This window comes from Clavelina lepadiformis, chromosome 1, assembly GCF_947623445.1.
Source record: "Clavelina lepadiformis chromosome 1, kaClaLepa1.1, whole genome shotgun sequence".
Taxonomy (NCBI): domain Eukaryota; kingdom Metazoa; phylum Chordata; class Ascidiacea; order Aplousobranchia; family Clavelinidae; genus Clavelina; species Clavelina lepadiformis.
The window spans coordinates 7,760,777-7,787,494 of NC_135240.1; the positions used below are offsets into that span (position 1 = coordinate 7,760,777).

General features: G+C 39.3%; 1 protein-coding gene across 2 annotated transcripts in view; it reads right to left on the bottom strand.

The window, feature by feature from the left end:
• LOC143454028 (roundabout homolog 2-like) overlaps positions 1 to 26,052 on the bottom strand; it is a 43,815-nt gene extending 17,763 nt beyond the window's left edge. For both annotated transcript variants that reach the window (XM_076954978.1, XM_076954977.1), the window contains exons 1-3: positions 25,665 to 26,052; positions 20,060 to 20,275; positions 19,749 to 19,895 (exon numbers count right to left, since the gene is read on the bottom strand). In XM_076954978.1, coding sequence (XP_076811093.1) covers positions 19,749 to 19,895; positions 20,060 to 20,275; positions 25,665 to 25,722 — 421 coding nt within the window. In that variant the 5' untranslated portion in view covers positions 25,723 to 26,052. The remainder of the gene's footprint in view (positions 1 to 19,748; positions 19,896 to 20,059; positions 20,276 to 25,664) is intronic.
• Between the last annotated feature and the right edge of the window lie 666 nt (positions 26,053 to 26,718).

Here is a 26,718-nt window from a genome sequence, read left to right on the forward strand (position 1 = left end):
CGGCACAACCTCGGTTGAAAAGATTTCGTAATTGGAAGCGATGGGTTTGTTTAAAAGATTAGCGTCTGGCCGATAACATATTGTCAAAACGTTAACATCACTTAATCCGCATTCTCCTAAATATACATTCCAGTCGCTGAGCACATACAAAAAAAATCTGCATTATTTCTGGCAACGTCATATTGATTTCGTAATTGTCTGGCACCTGCCTCGTGGCACCGCCAATGATGCAATCTATGTCGAGTTAGGAATAGATTATGAAGCCGAAATACGACCATATGGTGCAGTGTGCTAATGCATCAACTTCACAAGCTATCGTATTCGCGGGACGTGGATTAGGTTTGAGACTTGTGATGGTAATTTCACGCATTTCTGTTTTACAACTGCCGTTGCGATTTTGTTTCACGCAAATAAACATAACGGCCACGAAAATGGTCAATTTAGACTGGTTCAGGTATGACCAAAAATATACAAAGAGCAATTTATAATTTAGGTGTGCGCCCGTTGGGAAGTAGAGCCAAAGTTCGTTTCAAACATTTGGAAGAAATACTTTTGCCATCTATCACTTCGCCTCAATGTTTAATTAGAGGCTACTACTTTAGTCCATATGACCAATTTTTTTTGCCAAAATTGTGTAATAATTATCAAGAACATTGCAGCGAGCTACAATCGCCGTTGTACAACACCTCTGACCTATCTTATTACAACATTTAATACTGCACAGAATGTAAACACGCACACAGTATTACTACATTAGACTATCCTACACATACGAAGCGCATGGACAAGTTTTCAAACCATCAGGTGCCGGTAACCAGTGATAAAGTCACACATGGCCTTCCAAACCACAAGACTATTTGGAAGAGCTGTGAAGATTATGTAAGATTGTGTTCAATGGCAATAGTTATCCTTTTATATTGTAAACATTAAAATAAGCAGGCGGTTAAGCGGTATGTTGTATTAATTACATATAAGCTATCAACGGCTGGCTGTTGGTATGTAACAAGCAAACAAATTAAGTAATAACTACAACATATACCACGACTAAGTACAGTTTCTGGGTTACACACATTACTGAAACATATGCTGTTTAATCTGTGCCAAAGCCCAAATTTCAACTCTAAGATTGATGAAAATAAACAGAAAAGATTATGCAGAAATTTTTCAAATATATTCGGTCAATAAGGAGAAATATGTATTGTTGAACTCTAGGGCGGTTGAAGAAGTTTTATACATGCATTAACATCAGCCTTCTAAGAACGTTTATTTGCATAGTTTAAAGTTGCAAAAACTAGGCCATTTATGAGTGTCAGTTTGACTAGGCATTTTTCAACAATTTCATGGTTGTTTGGCAAGACACATCAAAACGAAAATAATTATCAGCCCACGACGAACGAAACCAATCCGAGTTGTCAGATTTTTCCCTGTAATTTGCCATTAATAAATCACTACTGACTGTATTTTCCACAAAACGAAAAAAAAAACTCACAAAAATGCGGCATATTGTTCGCGGGCGTCCCTATTTTACGCCAAATGCAGTGGATTAGTTTTTAAAAACTGGCGGCGTGGTTGCTTTTTGACTGAATATTGAAGATGAAGTCAAGCGGAACAGCATTTCCCATAAGAAAGCCCAGCCTGCTGTCAACATACTTATAATTAGTGGCAAAAACAGAAAATACAAGATCGAATCCGCACTGAGGCACTATCTATCTCAATTTTACGGTGTCACACTCGTGCGGGACTAGCATAATGACGTGGACACTGACAGATGGCGACATTTCCGTTCTTTTTAATGATAAAAATCCTTTTTCATGACTTACGTTGTCTGACAATAGACCCTCGTTCCGTTTTCGTTCTCCAATTTCGTTTTTCATTTACACCGAATAATTGCAAAGTTATACGACGGAATTAGTTTCCTGAAAACGGGCGTCGCTGTGGCGAAATCGATACGTAATAACTTGTCCATATACAAGATGGTCGCCATTCAGTGAAGTTAATTAGGTGACTTCCCAAAGCGCTTATTCCGCTACTCGAAGTCTATTCACGTCAAATGAGCGAGTCGGTAACAAGTGAAAGATAAAGGGATTACACGACACCCCAACAGGGGTAAGCAGAAGGGTAAATAAAGGGGACCCGCCTTCTGACGTCTCGTTATTTACCATTGAAGCATACAGCGGGGTATGGGTTACACTTGTTCATTGTGACGTCGTTGAGATGGGGTCAGAAACGTGGGATGTTTTAGGGTAAGCTCCGTGATTAGAAATCATAGCTTCCTCCGCAAACTTCCGCTTATTCAACTTCCCATGTTGTCGTGGGAACCAGACATACGTGAATAATCATATCCTTGTTATAGGTAGAATCAAACCACTGAGAAGCAAGGTTTTGTGAAGCGAAAAGCAAAAACTGTTCAAATTAAACATATAAGCTTTACACCAAAAAACGAATTACAAACGTGCCAAATATATTAAAACAATGATAAAAGATTCACAGGACTTCAGTTTCTAACATACGTTTATTCTACTAAACGATTTCGGATTCTGAAATAGAGTTATATTCTACGACATTGCATAAACCAATAAATCTAATGAAATTACAAAGAAATCAGCGGCAGTTAATGTACAATCGAAGGTTCGCACAACGGTTGACAATAGATTCTGTCCAGAAAGAGCGTAAATATGTTCGGAAAGCATCACCAACGTCCAGGTGCCACCCGGAATGAATGATTTTATCATAACTGGTAGTTATGTGTCAAGAAAGGACGATTTTCACGATTATTGATTAAATTCACAAAGCTACGTGATACCTATCGGCCAGATATCTTAGAGTTTGAACCCTTCACCTTCAATACGTGTCATTGTGGTACCGCAGCAAGAACTGGGTATACAACAAAAACAAAATGAACACAATACGGAATCGAAAGGGAAGATTGGTTTATCGTAGGCGGCGTTGGTCTATCACTCTATCCCAAGAATGTGAAGTGGACGATACAATGTTATCATCCCGCTTAATCGCACTCCCGAGATATAAGGTACATCGTTTAATAGCCTGAGATTTGGGTTTGAATCTAGAAAATGTCACTTTGCCCTTGTATGGTCAATACGCTTAAACAAACAAACTTCAACAGTTTAGAATTCTAATTTGAATTGATTAGGTTCGCTTTATGGGAGGTTCAACGCAAAGAAAACAGGTTTAGGTGAAGACATTTTAACATTTGAACGTTGTTTACTAGTTACAGAAACCACCCATATGTCTTGCCTTAACGCTGTGACCGAGGTCAATTTTCATCTTACCCGGGGCATGCTACAATGTTACTGAAATCATGGGTCTAAAAAGCGATCAAACTCTCGAACAGTAAAGGCTGTGACATATCAACTATAGCTACACCTTAAATTTAAACTTTTTCTTATAAATCATATCCGTCACATCTTGTTGGCTACAGCAGTGGTAAGCAAAATAATCGAAAAGTTGTAAGCTTGACGATTCACTGCGTCAGTAAACCGGGATTCAAGGGGTCCAGACTCTTTTAAACAAGCATTATATAATAAAAACGGATTAGGTCGAAATGGACGTGGAGACGCTACCTAGGCCAGGCGGTTTAGTCAAGCGACAGCACATCACTGTTGCCAGGGTCGACAAGTGGACAGCTTTCGGTTGTACAAACACGGCGTTAAATTTTGCTGGAAAAATGGTTATGTTTATCACTGAAAAACGTAAACGTCGCAAAAAACACTTATAAAGGATTAATAACTGTTCTGGGATTTCAAGATTCTGGAAATACCTCGGATGGACTAGCACAATAGCCATCATGGCTTCAACAAATGAAGTGCTGCGCCCCTTATTACCGTGATAAATTCAGACGTACCTTACCAAAAGCGAGGCATCAAAACAGAAGCGTGCAATGTACTTGTATTAAAACGTTGTGGAATATACGTTGGAACAACTAAACCTATACGTTGTTTAGCATTCACGCAAACACATCATTGTTACCAACGCCTACGCAAGACGAGGTTGGAACCTTGGGAATGTCCAAGATAACAAGAGCGTGTTACACCACACAGGTTTAGCTGTTACCTGTTGTAGGTACAAAATCGTTTGTGCATTTTTCGCGCAATTGGTTAACAGAGATAAAGGGACAAAGCACAACTGTTATCGGTGTTTGTCACTTTCTTGTGGACACTTAAATCAAGACGACGATGACGCGTTGTCACGTGACTGTTACCTAGGATTATTTTCCACTCAATTTTCGTCGACAAGGTAGTGAAGTACACTTCACAAGTAAGTTCAATGTGGCTTAATAACGCCTGTTTAATCCAACAAAACTACTTACAAGAGTCTAAAATCTCCGCAGTTGCAACGAAACGTGTGAAATGACGGCTTAGCTATGGAACTGCTGTTCTGAAGTTACACCAAGATAGGCTAAAAAAACAACCAACCGAGCCGTCGTTTACACTCAAGTCTGGTCGTTAATTTCACGTATGTTTCGTTTTTCTATAGAAATAGTTCACTTGAAATAGTTTGCCGACTTTTCGCGATTGTTCTTTAACAAACATAGGATCGAAAGCTGATATTTTCCCCTGGAGCGACGAGGTCACCTACTTCCAAAACAAACCAAACGGTTTCAATTTCTTGCTCTTATAAAAGCCGGCAACGAACTTAAAGACCCGTTAAAAGGATTATGCCAAGTTTGATTAATGGTTGGCAGAAGTGTACGTGACTTAGTGTACAAATGTGAAACCTTTTGCCTTAAATGTTTAAAATATTTCGCAATAAATCAATTAGGCAGTCGTTTAAAATAATTCACGGGTCCTACTACTCCTAGGTAAAGATTAGTCAATGACATCAGTCTGCTACAAAGCGAAACAAGATATTACAGGATTTTTGTTGCTGCAATTAACCACAATTTTCGCTCGAAGCAATTTCCTATTATACTACAAAGTTACACATCGCCTTGAGAGCCACTTGTGAACAAAATAGGACATCAAAAGTAATGCCCTTGACTTTGACCAATGTGTCATAATGTCGTTTTGGTATTGATCCCATGCCGAAAATACTTTCTGTTTCGACCACGATGAGATCGGCTCGATTGAAATTGAATATCTCCACGCTCTCCCGAATGTAGTTTCAACGCACAATGCTATACAACGAGCATTGATCTTACAAACATTTTGCCCATCCTTTTGTACCTAATGACCCATCCATAGGAAGCGTAAGAACGTTTATGTTTAGAAATTGTTATAAATTTGAACATAATGCCTCCAATGTAATTCTATACATGCAGGAAAGCTGGACTTAAACTTCCGAAGTGGGATTTAACAGGCTTTTAATCCATCTAGCTTTTGCTTGAGCACGCAAAGCAACGTGGAGCAAGGGTCAGTGAAAAGCATTACGGTATCGGGTTATCACTTGTGTTTCGATGAATTATCACCGTCAGTGCCGAACCACCAAACTACAGCAAAAACTTCACAAAAGCCGCTTCAAAGATAAACAATAAATTCTGGAAAGCTTTTTAGGTTCAGGCGCATGACGTCCTCTTTTAAAATGTTACAAAAGTTTCCCTTGATTTATAGTTTCGTATGGGTGAAAGCCAGCCAGGAATTTCGGTCCACCAATTTCGTTTATCCGCACATCAGCCACTGAGAAACCACGCAGAAAACCCCGGTAGCGGTTCCATGTTTAAATCGTCCACCACCAACCGAACCACACAACCGCCTATGACACTTAGCGATATGACCCCGAAAAGGCGTAAACGCAAAGCAAACAGAGCTGTGTTTGCTGAAGTTTGTTCAATTTGGGTTGAATGATACGCCAAGTGGACTTGAAAACTTCAAATACGTTGTTAAATTAAAGAAGACCAGTTATTTGAAAGGTTTTCATTGTCAACGTTGATATTGTTGGTAGATTGTTTACGTAATAGGAGACAATCGCTGTTGCAAGTGTAACAAAATTATTTTTCAAAATTATACAATCGAGATGCAAAGAGTGACTTCTCCAATCCAAACCTACTTACGCAAGATTCACGCAGAAGGTAAAATTTGGTCGTTGGTTAATGACGTAATTAACTGTCAATCAACGTGGATTTCAATCAAACGAAAAAAAGAAAATTTCTTTCTCAAAAATCAATAAATCATCGCACTTAGTTTGGTGTATGACGCAGCAATTATCATCAATCTTTTTAAGTCGGAACAAACATGAGATTTCCAACTGGGTCTTTAAACTCTCAGACAAACAAATTTCGGAAACTTATAGTGGTCTGCAATCATCTTGGCTGAACTGCTCCTTTGTTTTACGCGTAAATATTACGACAAAACAAAATGTGAAATTTGAAAGTGAAATCACAGAAATGTCAAAAAAAGCGCAAATAAACACGAAAATATCAGCACGTCAATCAAACTTGACTAATTTGTCAGTCATCACTCAACGCTGGTGTACTTGACACAACCGTACTGAAAGAAAAATCCAAAATCATACTTTTAAGGCAACGTGGTGAGGGTTACGGGTCAAAACTTAACCCCTGTTCATGAATGGGTTAATACGAACCCGGAGTAATCGGGCGCATCGGGCGCACCACCAGCAAGGATAAAACACAAATGGTTTTTGCGGAAGAGTTGAACTTCTTTGGTTGATGAATATTTAAAACAGCAATTTCACTCAGATTGACAAATCGTTTTGAAGTTCAGCGTGACAGCGTTGATCGGCTTGCTAGGATATCTCCTGCGTGGGCTGGCAGATTTGACAGACTTTTAAATCGGAGGAGTGTGTCGTGAACAGCTCAGATCTCCATAAAGTCCGTCTCTACGGAGACCCAACAGCACCGTAATAACGAGGGTACTGGTTTTCCGCGTACAAGTTATGAACATTAAATCGATTCCCGTGATTATTTTGTGAGAAATCCAGCCGGTTATTCCTCTTTACAACACCGGTATGTGACGAAGTGTGTCACTCAGTAATCAACTTCGTCGGTGGTATCCGCTTATTTGTCTACGAACGATGACAAAATATTCGTCCAAGAACAAACAAGAAAGAAGACGGAGAAAATAAAAAAGATAAAACTTGTTGAAAGTCACGTGGCCTTGCATGGCGATCGATATTTGGCGACCCCAATATGAACACAAGTAGAGTTTGCGGACGATGTCTTTCAAGAAACGTAATGAATTATGGATGACGAAATCCTATTAACGCGACCGCGATCAGATAGAGAACAAGAGAAAACGTCAAACTTGATTAAACCGTAAAAGCCTAACTCCCTGAAAGCCACCAACGAAGTTAAACAAAAATAATTTACTGTAAAGATCTCACTTCAAAGGCTTAAGGCTTGTCGAACAAGGCGCAAGATTTCTGTAATAAATCATATCTTATCGGCAACGTCAACGCTATATGAAGAGCTTATGGAAAATTTGGTCTAACACACGCCACAAAGCAGACTCTGGTTCAGCAAGACCCGCGTAACGCAAATACGAAAACGACGAATGCTACTGGACAGTGAGACTTTTTTGCTTGGAATCACATAAACATTTGTTTTCCATAACTTCACATCTTCAGACCGTTTCTCCTATTTTTAAGTCGCAGTTAAATTATTTTGATTCATAAAATTAGTTGCCGGGCTGAACAAAAGCGCCATTGGGTAAACATTACAACATAACTTATCTTTATCTTGAGCTTAAGTTATTAAAAATTGTTTCCGTATGGTTATTTTTAAATCAACGTGAGCAACATTGCTTCTTTATGACCAGTGAAAGCGGCGACTTATAATTTACTGTCGGTCTGTAGAACTGGTAAACCCGTAAGTCGGAGTTTATCGCGCATAAAACTGGTCCCGCATACTCAGTACTTTAACAAAGGGACAGGTACTTTCATGTGATCCTTCGCTGATGGGGATATCCGATCGCAAACATGCTCTAATCGTCCCGGTGTTGATATAAAGTGTGTTGCCGGTGGAAAACACGAAATAAGTCGCCCCTCCGACAGCGCCAACACGAATTCACACGTCAGAGCATTATGGCGTCATGCTTACGAGCCAGTGACAAACATATGGGGAAGTTTTCATACAACATTTTCTGCTGGATCACGCGCAATGTTTTTTGTCATTAAAAGCCGTTTACGCTGTGACGTTATTTGCACTTTCCCTCCCAAGGTTTCCACATTACGTAATATCAGGAATATCTTTATGTCGAATAGATTACAGACTTGACGGAATACAAGGGAAATACCAATTCGATAAAAGTTGGGGAATTCTCTTGTTTGAAGTATTTATCTGAAGTGCCTCGTATCTAAATGGTACAGTAATAGCATACAGTATCGTAATACTTGGGACGGTGATTTTTGTTAAAAAATTACTTCAGAAGTTCTCAAATCAACGAAAGATATACATTTCAAATAAGAAACATATGTGTCTATGTCAATGGATAACTTTCTGCAAAACACAACCAACGGTGCAATTGCATTGAAATATTTGTTTTACGTTCAGCGGCTTTAAGACAAGCGCATGGTTCCGGCAGCGGCACACTTCATACTCAGTCGGCAGATTTAAAAAAAATGCATCATGCATGAAACCAAACCAAATGGTCGCTAATACCAAGCAGCTAAACAAGCTGTCCCACCCTAAGTTTACGTAGTTTCATTTTTCCAAATCCAAGAGTTAGGCCGAAAGAGCGAACCTTTCAGCACGGATAAACTTGTAAACAAATGTGTGGTATGTGCTATTTTTAACCAAGAGGTCAACATTATTCGAAGGTTTGTTTCATAACTTGTCGTTTTAGTTTACGTTTGAAACTTATGATTTTAAACATGTTAGTATGCTAATCTACTAAAAATTATAATGATCAAGCGCTGAAGTTAAACGACAAAATCAAAGCGGGCATGACAAACAAACGGTACGGTCAGCCTAAAGCGCCGGCTACACCAAATATAGGTTGAAGGTAGGTGGTAATGTTAACAAACTTTAAGCTTAAGCAGGGTGTGTAGGTGCTTGCGAATGATGCTCGGACGCTTTGTACAAAGTCGAATCGACGTTGGTCGTGGAAGATTTGGTTCAAACTAAGACTTTCTCCGACTCTTCTTAACGCTTTCTATCTTAAGTATAGATATCATGGTTTCGTTCCAACACAAACACAAACAGTGTGGTGACTGATTTCCTGAAAATCCATCCTTCCATCAAATCTACCAAAATCCAAGTCGCTTCGGTGAACAAGCAACGCACCTTTCACAACGAGCGAAGAAATATATTTCAAGCACTGCCTGAGTCAACACGGGATTTAGCCGACAAACCCTGTTCAAAGTCGAACGCGCACATTTTTCAAGTGATATTAAAGCCCTTCTAAAAGCAACGTTTACCAAAATCTCGCGTAGATCTTTGTTGGAATGCTTGGTATGAAATAATATCGACGTTGGTTGTTTTAATTCATGTTCCGGAGATTTAAGTTTGAAGCAAAATAATTCCAATTCAATTCCACGCGTTTCAAACCAATTTCGCGCGACCGGCAACAAGCTTAAAAAAACGTAGTTAAATTTGCACTTGCGGGATATAGTGAGAAGCTATATCGTGTGACCAATAAAAACAAGGGTTTCTGATAATTTCCGGGAGTGCTGCACATGCACAGCCCTTGCGGCCGTTCAAGAATTTAATTGCTTCAGGTGATGTTGCCTTACTTTTGAATTCGCATTTTAGGCTTACCTTTGAATTGATCCGGCCGTTCGGACTCTTATGGGGTTAAAGTTCTTTATGTATGACTGGCAATATGCCACGTCAGTGCGGTTATGTTTCGATGTATTGCCCTGTATGACGACGACAATACTTCATTTTAAGCAAAAATAAGTTACCGTCGTAATCGATTCAATTCGAAATGACTCGACGCAATTTTGATTTTCTTTCCGTGCCTGGCAATCTAGTTGGCATTCAGCGCAAATAAAACAATTGCAAATGTGTCAAATTAGCAGTTGAAATGCCTTACTAAGGGAAATAATACTGTTCAAGTGAACGACGCCTATTGCTGTAATGCCATATCAAGTCAAATCTTAAAAGAGGATTTTAACAATCGCCAACAAACTTTCAGAGAATTCTACAATAATTTTAATAAAATTTAAACGCTTGCAATAAAGTTTTGGCACGTGAGCTAATAACTTTGACAGAAATAAATTAACCGTACTATGTTTGGACCAGACCTTCTATAAATAGGTAATAACCAGGAATAGAAAAAACCAGCCAGCCATAGCAATATATACCAGGCAAACGTTTTGAAATTTATTTTGTTCCCCAACACAAAACAATGTCTATTTATTGCGACTAAACGATGTTTACGGTCGACAGCTGTATTTAAAGAAGAGATACAGGATCAGTAATATCAACGCAAACCACAACACCGAACCACCAAGTTATGTGTTTTGGAGATAAACTTTCTTCAATGCTGTCCTAACACGTCTAGCAGGGTCATCGTGTATCCAGCCTGTTTGGACAACGATACAGTCCATTTACGTTTGCAACATTGCAGTATGTGATGAGATAAGCGGATTTCTTGTCAAGGAACTGCTGGGAAAGTTGGTAAAAATATTTTCCGCATTGAACACACCTTTGACCCTGTTAGACTGTGATAAGTAAGCTGTCGATTTTAACCTTCGCGTTTGTGCGCTGAGATTTTTTGGTCGCTGGGAATGAAATCAGCAGAAGCGCTTAGTTCTTTCATACAGTTCACACCAAGTTCAACATATGAGTCAACGCCTATAAAATTATTTGTTGATATTCGTCTATTCCCTGTAGTACCGTGCCACGACGGGTCAAAGATTTTAATAAGTTTGTGGATATCCTTTTAATATCTTGGGAGTTGCAATTTCGTCTTTAATTACAACCAAGAAGCGCGTCGTCTTGGCTACTCCCTTGATATATAAATGACACCGATATGGTTGGATAAACTGGAAAAATTACATTCCAAAATGGCTCGCTGATAAACACGAAATTAGGAAATAATATAGCGGAAAATATAAAGTTAGAAAAATAAAAAGGACCTAAAAATCGCAACAACGCATGAGTACAAAAATAACACAAGTCCCCAATAATCTGATATTTCTGAAAGAAAAGAAACGGGAGCAATGAAGTGCCTGGAAGAAATTGACGGCGTGGACTGGGGATGTCGCCTGTACAAAGCAGGGACAAATCTATCGTTCAGTAAGTAAAATCTAATTTTGAAACTCGCTGTGCGCCAAGTAATAAGATTGTTTCAGACCGGAGCGTTTCGGGGTCACCAAGTTAGGATTTCGCCAGTCTAGGGCAACTGACAAGTATGATAAATCGAGACCAAAGGGGCAATGATGACGTCATAGATATAACCACGTGGGAAGTTTCTGTGAAAAGTTTATGGATGGAAGTTGAACCGCCGCAGTTACTGAAATCTTTCTTTCAAAAGTCGGGTTGTAAATTTCGTAGCAGAAACCTGAATTTGTCAAACGTCATAACTCCTTATAACGCGTTCATCTGACTGTGAACCATAAAAGTTATTTTTCCTTTTATCTTGTTATCAATAAAATGACTGGGCCTATTTACAGTCCGACCCATTACGTTCACCTTAGCTTAGTCAGCGGGTCCGGTCGCATCATTAAAGCTTTCGAGTCAGACAAAACGTCGTCATTTCACTATTGGCTTACATCGGCCAATTTTACGGTTAGCGCAAAATGACGGAAAAAAAGCTTAAATATTATCAGAAAAAACGAAAGCGTCAACATCTCAACTGTTACCGATTGTGACGTAACCATTGAACCCCGCGATCCATCGTCAGACAAAGCTGGAAATGGTTCGGATCGCGTCGTCAACCAGTCATACCCGAGGGACTACCCCGGACGAAAAGTTGATGAAATTGAATTATGCGATTTGACGCTTTTGCGACTCGCTCACCGTCCCTTGTTTACAGTGGGCCATGCAACTGCCTTGGGCTATTATTAATATTATTGTTATTACTTAGTGACCGTACACTGGCCAGCTTGAGCACAACAGCACATTAAAACCTTGCGACACATCCGACCACCCGTACGATCAGTTAAAGGAGCTCTATAGCTAACGCTGGGTATTTGAGGACTTCGCCCTGCCGAAAAAGTTTACGAAGCCGTAATTCGCCCTTCCAATCTCTCTCTTCGCATCAGGGATTATTCTGCCCAGATCATTCATCAAACGATGTGATCAGCAGATCGCGAATTCCAGCACAATTGGTGAAGAGGTGAAATGATAATGGCACAGAAATTGGACGATAATTGGCTCGCTTATAACTGAAGGAAACCGACGCACACACTTGCGTCCTTCGCCCCTTTTAACTTATTATTGCTGTTTTTCAGAATCATACGTCTACCGTAGCATAGCATAGCATACTAATTCAAGTAAATACGTTTATGTAAAAATATTTACGGGCGTACAAACATACTCTATATAGCAGTTATAATCTACAATTCGAAATACGCAAAGGCCTCGTACATCAAACGAAGTTATGGTCAATATTATTTTTGTAACTTGACACTAGTCTGCAAACTCTGTTTACAAATTGAAGTCGGGCTCTCTAATTTAGACGCCGTCACTAAATTCTGAAAAAACCCGATCACAGAATAAGTATTGGAGTGGCTGCAGTGACTTATGAGTTGTTACGTGTTCGTAATTCGTTCCAGCAATTTAGTCTTATTAACTCGGTTTGTATGATTCTCCCGGCGCTTGCTGGATGTGAAAGAGGTGCACGAGACGTTTCTAATGCGGGATAATAGCCTGATTAAACCGTTTTTTTTTTGTCACAACAAACTCTTTCGAACTCGTCACAGACATAACTGTTGTAGGCTACGTGTTTGCTTGGTTATAACGCACTTTCAACGCTAAATAAGCGAAATACAGCCACGTTTAAAAACAATTGCAATTTCTTCCAGCGTAGCGCTCGGCAACAACACAGTTGCATAAATTTGTCAAGAATCCACATCGCGAAATTGTGGTTAGAAGATAGATCGGCGAAATTACGAAGTTGTTTGCCGGTTCCAGTGATCTAAGCAAAAAGGTTGGAATGCGGACAACCACCGAGGTAACGAGAGTGAAAACCAGCGGGGTCCCTTGAAATGGCATCAAGGGCGACTTTACAATTTGCTATCAGCTGATTCAACAACTAGATTGGTTCTATATAGGAAATGAATCACTACGCACTTGCCTAAATATGTCGATATATGATACGGTCGTTAAGCCTATCTGGATGAGACCAATTGCGCAGTTATCGTAAAATCGCATTGCGCCAATTTCAATCGAAGTTGGAAATGAAAACGACAGCGTTGTTAGACATTTCACTAGGGTGGGAATAATTTTCGTCTAGGAATGTAATTCGCTCAACAGGGCGCAAAATCAAGGTTTGTAATGGGCCTTACTTATATGTTATTTATGCATATTAAAATGCCCCCACAAAACGTTGTAATACGCATGTCAAACCATTAACCAAAAGATTTATCGTAGCCGTCGATGTGTTTTACACATTTCTAAGCCGACCGAAATCCTATTAACAAGCATCCCACGCAATGGCTGATATTGGGAATGTTTCATGCGTGCGGTTGACGGTGGCAGCCTCTGAATGTCGACAAACAAAGCATCACACCTGATATCTGGCTTCCTTAGTCATGCTGAACACGACAACAGTGAAATATCACATAGTAGCGAAAATATATCAAAGCGGCGGGTCTAAACGAGTTATTTTGGTGATAACACCTGGACGATTTCATATATGGGTATGTCCAGACATATGTAACATTATTACTGGCTAGCGGTTGCCATGTGTAACCGTTTCCTCTCTATCTGACGCTTTATTGTAGTAGCTATAATGATGACGTATCATTTTTAAAGCCTCTTTTATGAAAGTTACAAAATTGAAGGCGTGGCCGCGGGCAATATTTTTCTTTCGGCTTAAACACCCAAATATTTTTCTAGCGGCCAACATGACGTTTTCATTGTTACTTTTCCTCCCACATATACAAAGCATTCGAGTTTTAAACTCCAAAAACCTTTAATTAAATTCCCAATGTAATATTCATAACAATAAAGAACTGTAATGGACAGATTGGTTGCCAACGTAGGTTAGAATTTCTCCCGTTCCACGTGGACCTCAGCAGCAGCACTTTGGTTACACCAAGCTCCGTGTCAAGTGATGAAATAGTATATATTGGCGATCAATCGTTGTATCAAAGCATGAAACCGTACCCTGAACCATTATGCGTATGTCTTTGTGTAGCTACGCTTGCAAGGTAAACGAAAACTCAACTTTGATTGACAGACATAACGATGATTTTACATAGGTTATAACACGTCTTGAAGAGCCGAAATATTAACACGAGTATTTGATTAACAAGTAGGCTACATATTTTGTAATCGAGGATACGTTCAAAGATGAAAGAACGAAAGCAGGAGCCGAAGTGAAAAAATTGATATAGTAGACTGTAGAGTGTAGAGCATCAAGATGGCCTGAGAAGACTGCGGGGATTGTAAAATGTGAGCGCTTTGAAATTGCTAAAAGGATTTTTAATATTCCCAACCAACCCAACAAAAATGCCTTGATCTTGTGCATACAACCATAATATAACGGTCAATACTGCAAGTTCAAATGAATTGGAACTCTTTTAGAAGACATTCTACTGTAACAGAATATCATCTCGGTATGTTGTGCCAAAACTCTGTCGCCAAATTGTCGGCTATTCTTGACGATGTCTATGGTATTCCCTTTACGAAGTAACGAAAGACTTTATGTTCGGTTTGAAATTTCTGGCAATCGTAGCAGCTATGAAAGTAATTTTATCGTAGATTTCATGCCAAAGTCGACACGTAATTTAAATCGGGTTATTACCTCTTTAAAAGATTAAACGGAGTAGCTTTAAAGTCAACCCTTTGAAGTTTTAGAAACTTGAATATAAACAGAAGTAAAATTTTTCAATTTCACTTTAAATAACGAACCAGCTAATACAACACAGAACAAACTTATTTGCAAGAAATAAACCCATTGTATAGGCAAGAAGGCCTACAGATTATGAGAACTGCCTTTCGAGGAAAAAGTTGGGCCATACCATAAAGTTATCGCCCAATATTAACAAAGTGTCATTGACCAATGCCAGGACATACAACAACGGAAATCAATACCAAAATGAACAGTTACTTCCCGCCAAGAACATTGATTACTTGGACATAACATGATGTTATAACTTGTCAACAGCCGTATATGAGCACGTTTTGTCCGCCATACTGTTTGTTTTGGTTGGTTGGATACTGACTCATCCGCCGCCGCTTGTTTGAGTGACGTCTCGAACAAAACGACGGATATAATGACCGCTTTTGACAGTCATTTGCGTTAGACCTTTGAACACGCTATAACAATACTTGAAATCGGCAACGAGCTTTAAGTACTTTGCATAACCCATTTGAGACGTCACAACCTTCAGAAAGAGTAACTGTTACAGGACGTGGGTTACAAGTTGGCCCAAACGATTTGGTTTTGGTCGATTTCGTTTACATGATGCGTGCAAATCGGCCGCATCAAACACATCGAAGAAAGCCAAAGGTAACTCTTGGCCGCTGCCAATGAGCTCGTTAACAAAAACCAGTTAGCAGCTTAATCATTTTGAGGCATTTCCTTCCACTTGACGTCCAATACCAGAACCGCGGAGTTCCTTTTTAAACCCTAAGAAAAACCCCAAGAGAGTTATTCCAAGTTTTCGTTGATCACGAAATCCAGGAAATGCCAAAGCTACAGCTTCAATTCAAGCCCAGCCCGTTGTCGTTTCAAGATAACGGATTTAAGGTGGTTGTTAACATCAGCACAGGTGCGTTATCGGTCACTAAACAATTTACGTTGCCACAACCAGCGAAATTTCACACGCACAACTCATAAAGCGTAAAATGTACAAGCAAAAAATATTCCAGTAGACGTTTGTCATTGAAGGTTTAAAAGATATTAACATCAACCCAACAAGAATGTATTGAAAATGACTTGAAGGTAGTGCTCCCAACCCAAATAGATACTCTCTGGTTTAAACAAACTCAGAAATAAAATTTTAAATTTAGTTGAAGCGTTTTAATTTTAGAACGGATTTGAAAACGTCTGTTAATAAATATTTCATACCTGTTGAAAAAACGACACTTAATCCTAAACAGTGGGCCGCTTATACTTTCAACAGCTGTAGAAAACGTAGCTTCGGCAATTTCGTTAAAGAACCTTCTATAACTTAAATTGCTGCATACATGTTACATGAGCCTTGACCAGTAGAAACATTGAAAGAACTAAGAATGGGTCATATTTTGTGATTGTGCTAACCTGCCATTGTCATCGGCCCACACAGTCCCATTGTGTATTTGTCACCTTTTTTGCGTCCGCTAATTCGACTGGGTATTTCTTTGATTTTTGCTATAACAACGGTTAGCACCACGACTTCGCTTCCCACAAATAATGGAAAAATATGAACAATACAAAATCATGATTTGCAGAACCACCGCTGCCGTCGCGGTAATTGCCAATCGATGACGTAATGACACCTGAGCGGGAAGCTGCGATTAGCAGATTTTGAATAATGGATGAAGTTTGCAGTTAGCGATGAATGTTTCATTGCGCTTTTGATAAATGAAGGAATAATAAACTGTGATGTTGTTGAAAACGCCATCTTGATTATCCAACGTTTCTACTTCAAGTTTTGCAAATACTAGTTGCTACCGTCTTTTACAGACGATTTACAGACCAGTGTTTCTTGCTGACTTGCTGTCATTAAATGCAGTCATGACGTCAAACTTGGAAAATGTTTTGAAAAAAGTCAAGTAACCTTTCATCTACAGATCGGTATGGTGCAGCAAACTAGCGATGCAACAGGTTTCACATATATGGCAGGCACACGTAAATGATTTTCTGCGCCAAGTTAAACTACAGTAATGCATTATGACACGAAGTCATCTTACATCATGTCATGCCAACCCTTGCGTTAAAGGTACAATGTAGTCTTTGTGTGCTTGTATTAGCAAGGGTAATGCAGCACAATTTTCAAAATTAAACAACTTGGGGTGATTCATTCAACAATAGGCGGTTGTACAATGCAGCTGAGAAGAAGAATGTTTATTTCAACTTGTTAAGCTAGAATTCGGTATTTAAGCATATGCCGAACAGGAAGTGGCAACGCAATGACTGAAATAACTTCCCACAGCCTTGGGATTTTTTCAGGTGAAATACTTCGCAAAGCCGATGTTCCACTGGTAGGAATTGGCCATAACAAAGCAGAATATGGGTTTGGTTTAAAATTACAGTTAAAAAAATTTTACAGGACCTTTCTGCACTGTGCATGAGAAATAGCCGCTTTGAAAAGTAACATATTTTCGATTTAAAGCTGTCAGTTAATCTTACCACAGGGCAATTGTGTTCAGTTTACGAAATATGCTTTTAACGGAGTCGGCGACGCTTTCTCACAGCATATTTTTCTCCAAATGCACTTTATGACGTAACAAAGCAATAGAGTATAATTGCCAGCAAAGGTACGTTAAGTGTGAAGAAGATCCCACAAAATAAACAGTAATTTGCTGACAAAAATTGAATAATGGCAAAGAAATTGCCTCTCAGAAATATGTTAATTCGTTTTAAGACCCAAGCTATGAAATTACTTTGTCAACCAAAACAGAATATATTCCTAACCCAGTCAACACGAACTTAACGAATAGTCGCTTGCATCAACAACAGATTTAACTCCAAATTTTGGTTCCAAATTTCAAGCGATGATGTCATTAACTGATGACGTCGCCATTACCTACAGCCAGCTGAGACGCATATAACAAACTTTAAGCTTCGGACGTAGATAACGATAAAATTACCTAAGCAAACACCCAGAAATTTAAAGCTACATATTAAAAGCTATTTTACGGCTTACAATGAGACGCGTTTAGCAAGATCCTTAGGGCGTTTAGGAACTCGTGGTGTGGGGCGGTGGAAGAATTAGTTCACACAGGGTCGGGACTCGGGAGCGTAAACGCTTCTAGAACGGCCATATACAGAACTCAAGATACGTCCAGCAATAGTTAAGCATTCTATCATTTACGTAATATGTGGACACTGGTCACGCCAACAAGCATCGCGTCTTGGTAACGAGTTGAAGCCGTGACGTCAGCCGTTGTTCGTTTTTTATGGGTGACGTAACGCATACGAAATTCCATTTGTTGACATTCCTTACCGAGAAACTGGTTTACAAAATGGTATTATTGGCAGGTATTAAATCAAAATGGAATAGTTACTCCCTTCTTGTCAAAACGGGCCGATAATGTCAACGCAGATACGGAACCAAGTTAATTTATTGTCCAATAACACACGCTTTTCTTTTACGGCAGCATAACCGAGGTTCGTTTCCCAGCAGCAAAATCTTTAATTAAAACACTCTGGTTTTTTCTGAGCTTTACGTACAAGACGACACATGTTGAAAAACTACAACAGAAATTCCGTAATAGCTTATTCTATGCCGTGTGTTTGGTGTTTAATGTAAGCATGATCCGCTGTCCATATTTCTCAAATCAAGTCGTAACAGTCGTTGAAACTGGAACTTCCCCAAAGAATGAAGAAAGCTTGCAGCATTCATGATTAAAATAATACATTCATCTAAACTTGTCCAAAATCCGAATTGATTTTTGGTTGCGGTTTATTCCACAAGTGCGAGGCAAACTTTCACTTATAAAAATGCTCAGAAGATATGTTACTAAAACAATTCCGGCGAAAAAGTTTATTGGTTTAAAACAGAAACCGTGCGCGGTAAAAGAGTTGTAATAACTTGAGCCTGTGACGTCATAATAGGGCTATAGTGACAGAAGATAAAAGACGTAGCTGAGATAAGCTAAAGACGGGCGCCCATTGCTAACCAACATAACTAATAACGACCGTCTCTGCGCCTTTTACGGGCAAAATAATAACCAACTTCAACTGGAAATCAAAACTGACTGATATGGTACAATGGCGATGGATTGCACCATCATATACTGTAAATGTAAGTGATTTGAGCATTACGTAATATTTCCTGAAGTAATTCCTGATTGTTCAAAAAATTGTTATGAGTTATAAGCAAGGTTTACGGTGGCACACCTGGGAAGTTTAAGATATAACTGTGCGTTGATTAGGTTGAAATGCGTTGACATTACCCAATACTAAACCGACGACAAGTCCTTCGTATAATTTTCGCCGTATCATAACCCTGTTATCAGTTCAGTTTGGAGTTTTATAGGTTGGCTTTTAAAGGAAAAACGGAGTTTTAGCTTGACTAATTAAACGCCACTGCAAGCTTGGTTGTGTTTTCGCAATATATCACCACAGAAAAGTTATGCAGTGTACACAACGATAACACGCTATAATTGGACAAGATACAGCGTTCGATTTAATTAAAACTTGGCTCAAATAATTTTGGATTTGAATTTCAAACAAGATTACGTAATCTACAATGTACAAGCGGAACAAGGTGAACTCGAATAGTATCGTTCTGCCACTGAAGTAGGAAGTGACGTCAACTCACAGCAGATATTTGTGACAGACTTTGACAGAAATTGAGATTTGTAACGCTATGCATTACCTAACGACAGAATTATCTTCCCTTTTCCCTGCCCAGTATTACCAATCGATCAATCAATCAATCAATCAATCCAACAGCAGAAACAGGATAAAATTTTTAGCCTGGTTCGCGATTGTTTCATAATCTCTCGGAGGCAACGTTGCGCAATCGAAATCCAAATCATCAGAACATGAAGAAAATTGAACACTTACTCGCAAGTTGCACGGTGGCGTTTCTGCTGCGTATTTCTCCCTCAGTGTTGGAAGCGATGCATTGATAGGTGCCCGTGTTGGCCGAACTCCCCTTACTCTGGATGAACATGAGTAGGATGTCGGGATGTAGGTCAACGTATCCGCTCACTGGAGGAGAACAAAGATGATGTTAGGTACGACCTATAAATGGAACCTTAGAAGTTAACTTTTTTTCTGAAACTACGACTGTATAGCAGTGTTTGGGTTACTTTGGTTGCGTCATACACTTTATTCTTTACGATTTTAGAATCTTAATGCAGCAAGACAAGCACCTGACTGGTCCGCCAGAGGTTGTCCGTCCTTCAACCACGTGACCAAAGGAGGGGGATTTCCCTTGACGCGGCAATCGAGACGCACAGATTCGGAAGAAATCGCGAAGTGACTTTTGGGTTCGGCGGTAAATCTCGGCGGGCTTAGCGTGTTGGAACGGCGACCCATGGGTTTGGGAAGAGTTTCTAAACCGGGTTCTGTTTCCGAATTGCCCAACACTGAAAAAGTAAGTTATATCTAACAAACATTATGGGTTGTAGACTATAAATAATTATTACAACGAGTAAGAGTATATAATACTACACATCCACTGTCACAATGCTACTACTGTGGCCTTTTCTGCCAATCACATGACATTTTCCAAAGGGAATCGCTAAAATGCAAAATATTCCCGATAAGGTTAGCTTTTGTTGTTATCCAGAAAACATATTTTATTTTTTGGTTTATTCTAGAGTCTAAATAGAATCTTTGCGAACGGATTGCATTTCATATAAAATCAACAACCTTGTACTGGAGATAAAGAAATGTCCAGCAAGAGCTTCTGAAAATAAAGGGGAAGTCGAACACGCGATTGAATTAAAATGTATTCTACCCCATTAACTTGAAAGAAAAAAATGAGGCAATAAGACGAGTATGTGTCAAAAGGCGTGTGTTTCAATAGCAACCTGTATCAATTACCTCCATCAATAGGTGGTCTTCCATGCGCTTATCATCGTAACAACGTTAGACCGGCTAAATGTCATAAAACAAAGAGACGCACAATACCAAGAGCCATGCCCATTCCTTTCATAAAAATAAGTGCTCCATTTCCATGCAAACTATCGTCTGTACTAATTGTGGGGGGTCGAGTTCGGGTTTCTGTCACTTCGGCGCAGATATAAACCCACTAAATTTAGTACATTTATTAAGAATGTAAGGTCTCGGTTGAAAACGCGTGAATGCGTTTCTCATCAACTCTCTACGCGGCGGAGGGTAAAGCTACCGGGGAACTTTGACCTGTAAAAGCTGCAAAATGCAAGCGGCAACAGGTTCGATTACCGTGGTAAAATTTCATACCTATCAGCGAGATCAAAGCACGGTTAGAAGTTTGCAATCCCACAGTGTGCCAAGCAATATGGGTCGGCAGGAAATCTGTATAAATGCAAAGCACCTGGATTTCCAGCTGCCTGCAGCTTCTCAACAAACATTTATGTATTAAATAGGAAGCGACAAGTGCTTTTGAACAATTGACCGGGGTACTGGAGTCTTTCGTCACAACGGTCGACTGCAGTGGCATCCAATCAGCACACACCAGAGAACGGGGGTCACGACTTGAAATCAGGGTCAAGCCTTTAATCGTTTTACCCCTCTTTCGTCGATTTCCTAATAGGAACTACAAACATGAAAGTTTCTAGTTAACACCGCCATGTATTTTAATGTGACAATAAGCTTTGGGCCTATCTACAAGTGAGTAATAGTTTCTGTAGATTGTAAATACCAACACTAAATGTTAACCATAAATGGACTTTTTATGTGAAGCTTACCCAGTATTGAAACACTTTCTTCCCCACGATAAGTTTTACGACTTCTAAACAGCGTTCAACTGAAGTAACGTCAACATCTTATTCTTAACACGAACTGACATTATTCGCATAATAAAATCAAATTTAATAGACACCAAGTCACTCTTAACCACACTTTAGCAAAGCCGCAATTTGGGGTCAACGGAAGAAGTTTATTTATAAAGTAAAACATTTTGAAGCTCAGGTTAAGATTGAGAGTATAACGCGGTTACGTACATCCCCCGCCTTGTATTCGACAGGATGGAAAAACAAACGGAAATATTGTGCGTCAGTTTCGTGAGAATTATTTTTGGCCAGGATAAAACCGAACTTTAGGAAATTGCCCGTTTGTTCTGGAGTCAAACGCTTATCCGGTAAATACGTTGTCTACCATGTACAACGCTTGTATTTGATGGGTAAAACACCGACCAAAAACCTGTATTGGAAACACAATGAAACCGACAAGTCCTTATTGCGGCAGTAAACAGCCCCCTTTGCCCACGTGATTAATTAGTTATGTTCTGGAAGGAGTTTGGGCGAAGTAGGAAACAAGGTCACCTTAGTGCCGATGGTAATAAAAGTTATCGCGGAGACTTCGGCGTTGAAGAAAGATCAAATCAATGTTTCTCATTAAAACCGAGGACCGGAGGCTTAATGAGGAAGGGCGTTCAATATGTCGATATTGAGAACGGAGCGCGACTCATCAGGGTTGACCAAACGCGTTTCCACTCGCAGTGCCAGCTCATATCACTCCACACAATGACTGAATTCTGTCTCTTGGTCATAAATAATGCAAATGTCTAAAAACGATAAAATTTCGGTCGCATATTGAAACGAAATTAAAATCCTTCGTAAATGTTTGTTCAAAACCTTGTTTGTAATCGGCCAGAGCTTGTTATCAACAAACCCTCACTATATATCATGCTCAGTGAAATCTACTGGAAGCTCTTTACTACTTTTAGATCTATAAGTAAATAGGTTTTAAACACAAAGCCTTTTCTTTCATGTTGAAAATGAAACGTTTAGCTAAGTTCCTTTCCGCCTAGTAAAGCTATAATTTTTTTGTTTATGGTTGTATTAGTTTTAACTTGGTTTAAATGGATTCGTCGCAATGAAAAACTTGGCCTGCAATTAGTTTAGCATAATTTTGATAAGTCATATAGTTATAGATAAGCCATCAAACCAGCCTATCAAATTCCAGGATCCTTATCTGTAAAATTAAACAGAGTTAAGTGTCAAAATCTCACCACAGCCGCCATCTTGGCTTCAAGGCCCGCAGAAAATGCCAAGATCCCTTGTCAATACAGATTTAGCGATTTTTCCCATAAGCCTTAGACAAATGGTCGGTAAGTTTGGCTTATATTAATTAGCTTCGTTGCTTTCCTTATCCGACTGATATTAACCAAAAATCACGTTCGAAGAAACACTGGCCGCATAACTTGGATGTAAATAAAGATAATTTAATCCTAAACCAAGCTAGCGCCGAAAAATTTGTTTGCTTGGACGTGCCGGCGCGATTAGATTGTTCTTAGCCAATAATCAATGCGGTTTTCCGTCAAAATAAGGTATTTCTAAGGCGTTATTGCCTATATGGCAATAATAACAACAAAGTGAACATTTCTTATCATAAGTTATTCGGGACTAGCGCCCGGACATAACTTACGACATTGTGTGCAAAAAAGTCGAGAGTCTCTCAAACAACACACAGGACATGAGTGTAAGGCAAATAGAATAGTTCGCCAACGACATACAGAGCTCAAGAAGCTTATCTGAATATTATCGTTTGACGAAAGACACATATTACCTTGTGTCGTTCTTTCTCGAGTTAGGTCAATGAAAAATGACGTTAAAATGACCATAAATCCATCACGCTTCAATGCTCGGTGATAGCAATGCTAAACAAAACAGGAGGAAATGTGCCAAGATTGTGTTTCCTTTTCACTTTGTCAAGTACAAGGAGGTTGAGATGTTAACCCATTAATTCGGCTACCGGTAAATCTCCACTGCCAGGCTTCACAACAACGTTTTAAAATAAACGGCCTTTTAAAACATAACAGGGCTTTTGGAATCAAACCCGAAAACAAGTTTGCTTTATATTTAGCTTTTGTGCAGTCCAGTGCAAGTAGGCGCTTTAGCTCGGTTGAGTATTGTAATTATGAATAATGCATGTTGCAGTCAATGAACTAACAATTGCTTTCCCATCTGCTCTTGCTTAGCAATGCTCGTCTTTCAACGACGATGCAGTCAACGTCACCAGCCAATCGATTATTACGTAATAATCCAGATAAAAACCCTGTCCAATAAAAAATCATTTTTGTTGTTTAAAATAAGTGCGCAATATCTTAAATCTAGCGGAGACATCTTAAAAATCGATTGTTTTCAATTCTGGTAGCATACTTTGTTCACAGCTGCTTATGATGAAATTTGGCGACGACATCAGCTAAACTATTTGATTTACGAAAATCGGAAAATTTCCTTACGAGATAATACAACAAAAATCGGTCAACCATGTCGGACGGAATTCAAATGCAAACACCAAGACGAACTTCACCAGTTAATTATGTGCACTCTTTACCGCCAGATACGACACTTTGGCAGCGAATATTTGTAATATTGTTTACCCTTGAACTTTTGCTCGTTCTTACGTCAGCATCAGATAGCAAGGGCACATTTGCAAATTTATGAACAAATAAGTTAGAATGTTTAACCCCGTTACCAGTTGACATGTACAAACACAGCTACCTGTGAAAAGCAGTCAAACACTTCACCGCTTTAATACAAGAGAAGTATTTTTTAAGACATTGCAAAGTACACAACAGTAATCATGCAATTAGCCAGTAACCTGCCCCCAATACCGTGACCGTTTAGAATCTGTAAACAGATTAATGATGGTAAGCAACTGTAAAATTTGATGACGGAACTGCTGGTGAAATTGGTTTATTGGTGTATGCCATAAACAATTCTAAAAAGGCCCAATGATAGACCATAAACCCTTGTCACTCAAAAAGTGATTGCTCAGTATTGCAAGACACAACACAGATTCAAAGTCTTAGGTTGCAAAAATATAAACGCATTCAGCAAAGTTCATGTTAGTTTGTTCGGCCAATTTGTCACCATTTAACAAACGATGAAATTTACTAAAATGGACCGTTCGCGTTTCAAGTTAAGCAAAGCAGCAAAAGTCGTTTTTGGCTAACAATTTTTCGCGTTAGCACAAGATGTAGGGTGTAGGCTGTACAGCCCACATCTTCCACCATACAATAACTGAAAGACTTCAAAGCAAAACGAGCGCTTAAAATACAAGCTGTTAGGCCAACATCAAAATGACATGCTATAGCTATGGCGGAGACAAAAGAAAGAAAAACAATGTCAGTTTAAATCGCACAATTGATGTCACATAGACGTTACGCAAGACTGGGAATATATCACACGAATGTTTCTACAACACAGCAGCACAATGCTGGGAAGAAGTGATCTATTTTTCGCAGTTTCCACAGCACCGTGGTTTAACTAAACCATGAGAGAGGGGATATATATATATACATACCTGATTAAATGCTGGATTAATGCGGCGAATTCATTCATAAGCAAATAGGAAAGCGCGTTAACGCGCGAGAATGTAAAAAAACACTTCGGTCAATCGGCCGTTCTGAGCTGAAACCTGCTCACTAAACTGAATTCCAAACATTCTACTAAAATGGAAATTCACAAAATCATGAATAATTTGCAATGCAGCACCAGCATGCCTTCACCAAAACAAAAACAAGTTATAAACATGTTTGGAACATATATCAAAACCGTGCCATTCTGATCGGAAATTGTCAGGTTTGAGCTCGTACAGACGGCAGACAAGGTCGGAATTTGGGACAATTTCTTTTGTTTATGATAAGGTGTTTGTGGGTAGCACTAATCTCTTAGTACATTTGTTTAAAACATAAACTTTACTTCATAGCCTTAACAATTGTATTGCGTTTGAAGAAAAAGCAAAACAACAGCGTGTTAGTGGTACCACAGCTTAAGATATATTTATTTATGCAGTTTTAAACCACAAATAAAAATAGTTTACCTGAGTGCAGTCCCAAATGAACATAAAGTAGCAGAAGAAGCACAGAATACGAATCCATTTTTCAAAAGCTGATCAATAAAACTATTGATTGGTCGGCGAATTGCTTTCAGCGGTCAGAGCTATAGGCTGGTCTAATCACCAACACGAATACGGCCATAAACTTGTAGCGTTGACTGTTTTGGGATGGCAGTTGTTGTCAAAATGTGACCATGTATGACTTCGTTAATGTTTGCAAAGTTATAGCAACTAGCCTAGTACTTGCTACACAGTCGATAACACTTGAGGGCAAACCGTAATCCAGTAGGTTAGAGCACTGTATCCATACGTAGCAAATGCCGCAGCGTTTTCAGAGGCGCTCTTGTTGAATCAGTCTCCAGTCTTACCTTAACCTACTAACACCATTGAAAATACATTCAGACAAAGATTCATGATTTTTCACACTAAAGCGTCACTTACACACCATGGCATATAACAATCCTTTCCGTTATCATGCGCTTATTCTTTACATCAAACTGTAGCCTACCCATAAGATATTAACCTGAAATGCGCAAGAAGCCATGCCAACATTTAAGCTCTAGTCTAGATATAATCCAAAATCGGTCTTCATTGTGCAAAATAAAAGTAGTTCGCCGCAAGCACAGTTGTTCTGTTGTAAACTATGACACTTCACCAAAATGGTCTTTTTTGCCGATTTCAACTGATATCGGCGCCTTTAAACGTACTCAGCTGTCCGGCCAACGTGTTTATGGCGGAATGCATAACAATGGACGGGAATTAACAGCCTATAACTACGGTTTTCGGTGTCCTGGCGCAGCCCGGCATTTTAAAGTTGCCGCCGAAAAAGGTCTGTGCAGCGGATCAAAACGCCTTACTGCGGCTATAGGAGGCTAGTGCATAAGCCCAGAATGCCTTGAATGGGCCGCCGCCTTTTTTTATATATCGCGACCAAAAGCATCGAAGTAAGTGACGTCATCATTCGAACGCCCTTCATAACGGCTTAGGTTTTCTGTCCTATTTCCTACGTTCCCGTGGGTAAGAATTTAAAACCGTTGTA